This window comes from Jatropha curcas, chromosome 1 (genome assembly GCF_041381405.1).
Source record: "Jatropha curcas cultivar XTBG-Jc1 chromosome 1, XTBG_Jcur_1.0, whole genome shotgun sequence".
Lineage (NCBI taxonomy): Eukaryota > Viridiplantae > Streptophyta > Magnoliopsida > Malpighiales > Euphorbiaceae > Jatropha > Jatropha curcas.
Genome location: NC_143151.1, coordinates 4,781,520 through 4,789,959, shown reverse-complemented (window position 1 = coordinate 4,789,959; position 8,440 = coordinate 4,781,520). Strand labels below are relative to the sequence as shown.

The following is an 8,440-nucleotide window of genomic DNA, read 5'->3' as shown; positions in this document are numbered from 1 at the left end:
GCTTCACGCTCTAAAAATGACTTAATTTTCTTTTGACTAGAAAAATATTTTCGTTCACTTACTTTTCTGAACACCTCAAATAACAAAAAATTATGAAAAATATTTATTTGCAAGTTATTTTATGAAAACAAACGAAACGTTTACAAGCTTAATCAATTTTCTTTTTTTTAAAGTGAAGACAACCATATTTAAAATTAATGTGACTATGGATAATAGGAAAAACATTAAAAAAAAAAAAGCTTCCTTATTTAATTTTCCATTAATTATCATATTATCACTTAAGAAATTATTTAAAACAAGAACCATTTCTAGATCAACAAATTCTGTGCACACAATGAGTGATTATAAGCAAAGATGCTTCCAATGGCCACATTATCAACCAAAGAAAATCTCTTTCTTTTTCAACCTATTTATATCTTTGCCATATCTATGCATATAGTCTTTTTTTCTTTATGCCCTATTCAATTTTAATAATTAATTTTTAAGTCCCAATATAGAATCCTATAGTTCATAGCATTGCATTGTCCCCATATACTATTAATTATTTGCCTGGCTGGTATATAATGGAGATCTAGTGCAAAAGCTTATGTGATGATGGCTTCAAAAAATAAAATTAATGATTAGAATTAGATTTTTAATGATGAAACTTCTCCTATGAGTTTATAATAGATTAGTTAAATTTGTTATTCCTACTTTGCTATTATGTATTATATGTTCATGCAAAATATATAAAAAAGAGTCACCAATTATGCCTTTCATTAATAAAAAAAAAAAAAAAAAAGATTATTAAAGGGAGAAAAAAAGAAGCAAAAGTAGAAATCGGCGTGATTGCAAAAATTTCAAAAAAGTGGATTCTTTTATGGTATCAATTTTCGACTTTTATTCCAACTTTTATGTACTAAAATGGAAGAAATGGGATCCCATAAGTCACTTTTCACTTCATTTAATGGAAACCACACTCTATAGTTCACATTTTCAATGGGCTACATATATAATATATACATAACCCAATTGTTCCAACATCATCAAAATGGAGAATTTGTTTTAAATTGTTTGATGTGAATTTATCAAATTTATGCTTGATAAACTTATTTTTATATAAAATCGAATTTATAATATTTTTGTATTTTTGAAAATGAAGAATTTTTATACTTCCATTCTAAAAATAGGTCAATTATTACATGATTCAACTTCAATACACTTTCACTCTATAAATATTTTATTCAGCTGTTCTCTTTTTTTTTTTTTTTTTTAAAAAAAAAAGATAAATCCAATTATTTATGAGCATATTGAATCCCTTCCAACACATTGAATTTGTATTTTTTTTTTTTTTAATCACTTTTTATGGCTGGAGAAGCACAATAGGTAGCAACTGTTTTTTCAATCAAAAATGTTACTTATACACCTGTTAGGATAGCCCAAATCCAAAATTTAAGATTGGACCATACTCCAGGTTGGGCTCAACCACTCCAGCATCAAGTCATACTGAAATCAAACTGTCTCTGATCTTTTTCGGTGTCCAGACTCTCTCATCAGAATTATTTTGTTCTTAAAGATAATACAAGTGAGAATGAAATCTTCCCCTAATGCAACATAAGATCATCGGTATCTTACACATTTTCAACAATTGCAAACTCGACGGAATTTATGAACTATAACATTATCAATCCGTCCAAAATGGGCACAAGGAGATAAAAATTTGATTCAATCGCTCAACGCCACCAAAACTCTCATTAACATCAGAAAACCTAACGACTAGTGTGAAACTTTCCTAGTTATTACACTGTAAGACCTGCTGGAGGAGCAGCTGCTGGTGCCTTAGGCTTAGGCTTTTCCACCACAATGGCTTGAGTGGTGAGGACCATTCCGGCTACTGATGCAGCATTCTGCAGGGCACATCTTGTCACCTTTGCTGGGTCGATAACTCCAGCCTCCACAAGGTTCTCATACTTATCTGCCATGGCATTGTAACCAATTTCCCATTCACTAGCCTTTAGCTTCTCCACAACCACCTCACCTTCAATTCCAGCGTTTTGAGCTATCAATGATGCTGGTGCTACCAATGCCTATATGCAAGCAAATGTATCAGGTTAATGCAAGCAACCAACAAAAGCAAATATCAATTAAAGAGATCAAAGACCTTCAAGATTAAAAAGAAAAAAATTGAAAATAAAAAATAAAAAAGAAGTTGCAGAAATAACGTCCTGGGACCAAAACACATTTTAACAGGTATCTTAAAAACTGAATGGCTATCAAGTAAACCCTAAAGTTTTAGACAGGAGAAATACTGTCACTCCTCTGCTATTCCCCTCCCAGACCCTCAACACCCCAGAAAAAAAACAGGAACCCAAACTAGGAACTTTTGACACTCCATGGCGCTGAACTGGTAGCAGTTGTTCGAAACTCCATGTACTTACACAAACTCTGTCCCTAGGAGAAAGACTTGCATCTTCATTACAAGCAAGTTAACAACATAACCAATTAAATATAATAAGAAAACTACATCACGTTTGACCTACTGAGTCATCGGGCAACTGATTTCATTGAAAATGTTTATTACACAGTTCTACCACCACATATGTACCTAAAAATGAGTAACAATTTACCTTTTGCACTATATCAGCACCTAGACGCTCATCCGCATCACTAATCTTGTCCTTAATTGCAGGCACAGAAGTCGAGAGATGAACGAATGCCGCACCACCACCCGGCACAATGCCTTCCTCAATTGCAGCAAATGTTGCATTCTTGGCATCCTCAATTCGGAGTTTACGATCTTCAAGCTCAGTCTCTGTTGCAGCCCCTACTTTGATAACAGCAACTCCACCAGACAATTTGGCAATTCTCTCAGCCAATTTCTCTGAGTCATAAACTGAATCTGTCTCAGCCAACTCTTTTTTCAATTGTGCAATCCTGGCTTGTAACTCGTCCTTAGATGCAGCATCTGCAATAATTGTGGTAGAGTCCTTGGAGATGGTCACTTTTCTGGCCAAACCAAGCTGCTCAACGGATGTATTTTCAATGAGCAAACCCAAATCACTGGCTTGGAACTCAGCTCCTAAAATGCAGGAAAACCAGGGAGAACTAACAATATTAAGCATCAACAAATAAACAACTCAATAATACTTGAATCGGCAAACACACACACACACACACATATTAGCAAACTCCATAGAAAATCACACAGTTCATTATTAACTGCACACCTGTCAAGATGGCAATGTCTTGAAGCATAGCTTTTCTTCGTTCACCAAATCCAGGAGCTTTGATGGCAGCAACATTAAGGATGCCACGCAGCTTGTTCACAACAAGGGTAGCCAAAGCCTCCCCAGTGACATCCTCAGCAATTATAAGCAAAGGTGCCCTCAATTGAGTGGTCTTCTCTAGCAGGGGAATAATGTCCTTTATTGCTGAAATTTTCTGATCTGTAACCAACACTCTTGCATTCTCGAATTCACAAATTAGCTTCTCAGGATTTGTTACAAATTGAGGAGAGATATAACCTCTGTCAATCTGCAATACAGAAGAATGATGTTAGCTTTTTAGTCAAACCACCTGAATTAGCAGAAATCATGAAAAAAAAAAAAAAAAAATGGGGGCAGGCTGTGATAGATGATAAGCATACCTCCATTCCTTCTTCAACTTCTACTGTTGTCTCAAATGAGGAGGATGACTCAATAGACAAAACACCATCAGGCCCAACTTTGTCAATTGCATCAGCAATCATTGTCCCAATCAACTCATCATTTCCAGCAGAAATGGAAGCAACAGCTGAAGACATAACTCAATGTAAATTACAAATCAAATAACTAGAAATAATTGGGATACAGATCATTTTAATAGACAAAGGCAGTGTAAGAAGTATAGTACCTTTGATGTCATCACGACCTTTAACAGGCCTAGCTTTCTTTTCTAGCTCCACTACCAGACCCTGGACTGTCTTATCAATTCCCTTTTTTATTGAGACAGGATTAGCTCCAGAGGTGACATTCAAAAGCCCTAGCTTGATTATTTCTCGTGCAAGGACTGAGGCAGTTGTTGTCCCATCACCAGCAGAGTCATTGGTTTTACTTGCAACCTTCACCCGCACATCAAAAACATGTCAATGTACTAATTCCAAACCCTTGCTATATATAGTCAACCAAAAAACATGATAACAAATGGTATGGATATGGCAAGTAAATGAGTAAATTACACAATTAGTAACGAGAGAGATTCTGGATAGGAAGACTTACCTCCCTTATTAGGGCTGCACCGGCATTCTCCATGGGATCGGGTAGTTCAATAGCTCGGGCAATTGTTACACCATCATTGACTACCTTAGGACTTCCAAACTCATCCAAGACAACGTTTCTCCCTACAATATGCAATTGAAGTATGGGAGTTAGCATCTTCCCCTTATATTTCCTTATCAAATTTCCTTGCAAAACTGCTGGTGGAAGACTTTGTTCAACACTATAAAGTTGCACGGGGGTGGGGGGAAGAAAAGGATACATTCTGAGCCATTGACAAAAATCCATTCCGAGATATTTACAAAACACAGAAGCTCAACAAGGAAAAACTTAACTGTATCACACTTGTAAAAGGAGAAAGCTAAAAGCATTCAAATTGATACTCCTCAAACAATGCATGCTAAAAGCATTCCAATCAACCATTATCCGAAAATTCAGCAAAGCAACAATCATTCCTGAACCCCACAACCAACACATTTTCTACTCAGCTACTTCACAACAAAACATGCTTATTGCTATTACTGCTAGAAACCAACTTGGCTTTTGCCTAGTATCTTACATCAGATTTTTAGCTAAAAATTTAAATTGGACTTCAAAATTACAGCAAACAATAGCAAGGATTTGACATCAATACATCATTTGGTTAACAAAAGTTTCATATCTAATCAAAATTTCATCTATTTGAGCTGTAGATGGAAAAGTCAAGACAAATGATATATTATATAATATACTAGAACAAGAAGATACCCCTAGGACCAAGTGTAAGCCCAACAGCATCAGCAAGCTTATCAATGCCAGACTGAAGAGCAGTCCTTGAGTGCTGATCAAAGGCAATGTCCTTTGCATTTGCTCGCACTGTAAATCTTCTGGCTGACTGCCCATAATTCAGCCTATGATTCTGCTGCTGATTCACTCTCCTCCTCAAGCTCCCCTGCAAGTAAAATTGCATATAATTAAAAAATTTGCCACTAACAAAAACAACGAGATATTAAGATTTGCCATGCAATACAAGTGAAATTGCGAAAGCTACAAAATAAATACTCAAAATGCAAGATTTATATGTACAAACAAGCACATAAAAGAAAATGAAAACTCACAAAACCCATTACATCTGTTCACTTTTGCTCATTTAAGTAATTAAATTCTTCAATCGCTTACTTTTTCTCGGAAAACAATCAGAAAGCTTAAGCAAGAAAATACCTGTTTCGGAGAGCAAAGAATGGAAGCTGTGGAAATAGCATTAGATGTTGCCATTTCTCTGTGACCCAAGAGAGAAAGTAGGGTTTTTGAGCTTTGAGAGGGCAGTTAGATGGTGGTGTTTTGTGTGGATAAGGAAAGGAGGCAAGCCAAAGACTGAGGGTATTAGGGTTTAGTTTTATTGATAGAAATGAAGTTCCAGAAGATTCTTTCGACTTCGTAGAAGCGTCGAGTTTTTTTTGGGTTTTGTTGGTTAGCCACTGAACTTAACCACCGCCGAAACGGGAAAAAAAGGGATGCGTTTGTAGGTGTAGATTGTTTTTTTTTCCTTTTTTCCTTTTTTTTGTTAATTTGATACGTAGTTGATAATTTAAAGTTAGCAATATTTTTATTTCTTTCACATAATATAAGGGAGCAAAGCATAAAAAGAAACAATATAAACTTTTCTAATATTATATAAAGCATCAATTTAAATTCCGATATATTAAACAATAATATTTTATATAGTTTTTAGTATTTTGACTAATTAAATTTATTTAATACTTTATTTGAATGAATATAAAATAGACGGTGAAAATTTTTTGAGATTATCAAGATTCCTTATTTGGTTTGCGGTGAAAATGTGAAGGATGGTATAAAATAACCCATCTTAGCCTATTTTCACTCCATTTTGAAATGAAAATGAATAGTTTCATTTTACACTTTTATTCTATTTTCACCTTTATTTTACTTCTTCGCTCTTCCCAAACATAGCATAAAAGTTGGAAAAGCTAATTATGAAAAATCATTCTCCTTAATAATTGATGAAACATGTCTCAATAATGTGAATTACACCAATTCGTAAAATTGAAATAACAAAGGAAATTAGGCCTAATAAAATTCTCTCTTTCTCTACATATTATAACATTTAGAAGTTATTTGTATGAAAGAGCTATATTATTTTTATATTTATAATTATAATTATTATTTTAAAATTTATTTTATTGAGTATTTAGTATATTTCATCAACATATTATACTAATACCATTATTTTTTGATAACTTAAAAGATTTACAAAAATAAAAAATAAAAATAATAAAGAAAACCTTATAAATATATAAACAATTAATAATAATTTAATTTGATTGATAAACGTAAATAAATTAATATGATGAAAGAAATAATATGTGTTATTTACCTTTTTTTTTTTAAAAAAAAAAAAGTCTTTGACTATTATAAGAAAAACTACTACTCTAATCTTTTTCTTATAAATTTAAAAATGATAGAAGCACTGTATCCTAATAAATTAAAAAGAAAAAAGTTACCTTATTTGCAAAACTAAAAATAATAAACATTGATATTGCTTCTATAAATCGAAGCAATCTGTTTTACTCAAACTATGAATGAATAAAAGAAAGCAACTCAATGGATCGATAATCGTTAGGTGTCTTTTACTTATGATGTTAATTTTTATCACCCTTCAAAAAGAGGTTGAACATTAAAAAAAAAAAAAATGAAAAAGAATTTGTATAGCAAATTTAGTGAATATAATAGTCATATACATAGTACTCAAAAAGGAATTAAATTTTAGAATAAAAAATAAAAATAATTAAACTAAAAAATAACAAAATGATACATCAATTTACAGTGTGATTATTAATTATTGAAAAAACTAAGTAATACTTATTATTAATGCAATAAATTTATCTTTTAGATTATTAATTTTTGAGTATAGGGAAGAGAGATTCGAACTGGATTTATTATTAGGTTGTACGTGTTTACCATTAAGTTATACCTTTCTGTGCTTTTTTTTTTTTTTTTAATAACAGGGAGGAATTTAATCCATTAGATTATATCCTAGGCGAAACAGCACCCACAATATCAGCATAACAAATTCTCGAGTCGTAACAGATGAAAAATCCAAATAATGAAGCCTACGAGGTTGGAAAAGAGCCTTATTTGCTAACGAATCAGTTATATAGTTAGTCTCACGAAAGATCTTAATAAACTTGACCACCCCATTTCTTGTTAATCAGAGCAACACAACTTGAAACCAAATTCTTATAACATAAAGAAATTGTACCTGCACTGTTCAACATATTAACAACAACCTATGAATCAGTTTGAAGCGTCACTTTCTTCCAATCCTTAGTCCAAGCAATGTTAAGAGCATGCAAGACAGCCCATAATTTGGCCTCTAAAACATTGCCATACCCCATATTAGTAGTAAAATCTCCTAGTCAATGTCCCGAACAATTCTAAAGCAACCCTCACTTCTAGTAGCCCCTCAATTCTCATGAGAACTCCTATTAGTGTTTATCGTAATCCAACCATGCAGAGTAGCCTCCCTGTTGATAATAAAAGTTAGTTTCTAGTCTATAGTAATAGCCCATTGTCCTATTTATTCCACGCAAGATGAATTTTCAAACTTTTTTATATGCAAAAACAGAGAGGTTAGGGACTTGTGTTGAGTAGAAGGATCGAATACACAGTCATTTCAAAACATCCATAGCCACCAAAGAATAATAATAAACAAAACATTCCATACACAACCACCACCAGCCCAAAAGTCACAACATAAATTCTTGTCCAACCAACTTTACAAGTTAGCAAAAAAGAAGAAGGCACCATCTGATAACCACGAAGAAGATTCTAAATTCATTTGGCATCAGGATAGTCTATTGTCAAATGTAAAATTATCTCAAGAACCTGCGGACAAGCATAATAATACAGGTTTGTCAAGAAATCATGTTTAACATGCTCCATATTGACATAATTTTAGCATGAGCAACCTACCAGAAGAATACACGTATTTGCTGGGGCATTTTCAGATGCCAAAAACCCTGCCAAATCGAGTCATTAGCTAAAGACTCGGAATTAGCTAAATAATGATAGGAGGATTGTATCGAGTATTGACCAGATGTCAAGTGTTGCAGAGCGACCCCATCCAGATCATTAATATCCTTGACTGAGAAATGGGGTTGGAGAACATTGAGAACCTGAAAAGGAAGCCAAGGAGAAAAAAATATCCC

At 33.2% G+C, this 8,440-nt stretch overlaps 1 protein-coding gene across 1 annotated transcript; it reads right to left on the bottom strand.

Moving 5' to 3' along the window:
- Positions 1–1,486: 1,486 nt before the first annotated feature.
- CPN60A (chaperonin-60alpha) lies at positions 1,487–5,678 on the bottom strand. The gene is made up of 8 exons (XM_012209361.4): positions 5,433–5,678; positions 4,980–5,163; positions 4,236–4,357; positions 3,871–4,078; positions 3,626–3,771; positions 3,207–3,513; positions 2,607–3,058; positions 1,487–2,066 (listed from the first exon to the last, which is right to left on the bottom strand). The coding sequence occupies exons 1-8, from the start codon at positions 5,484–5,486 to the stop codon at positions 1,779–1,781; spliced, it is 1,761 nt and encodes a 586-aa protein (XP_012064751.1). The 5' UTR covers positions 5,487–5,678; the 3' UTR covers positions 1,487–1,778.
- Positions 5,679–8,440: the final 2,762 nt, after the last annotated feature.

Coding starts and splice junctions, on each gene's coding strand:
- CPN60A (XM_012209361.4), bottom strand. CDS start 5,486: ATGGCAACATCTAATGCTATTTCCACAGCTTCCATTCTTTGCTCTCCG. Junction 5,164..5,432: donor TTCTTTGCTCTCCGAAACAG/GTATTTTCTTGC, acceptor TTTTACTTGCAG/GGGAGCTTGAGGAGGAGAGT. Junction 3,772..3,870: donor AGGTCGTGATGACATCAAAG/GTACTATACTTC, acceptor TTATGTCTTCAG/CTGTTGCTTCCATTTCTGCT.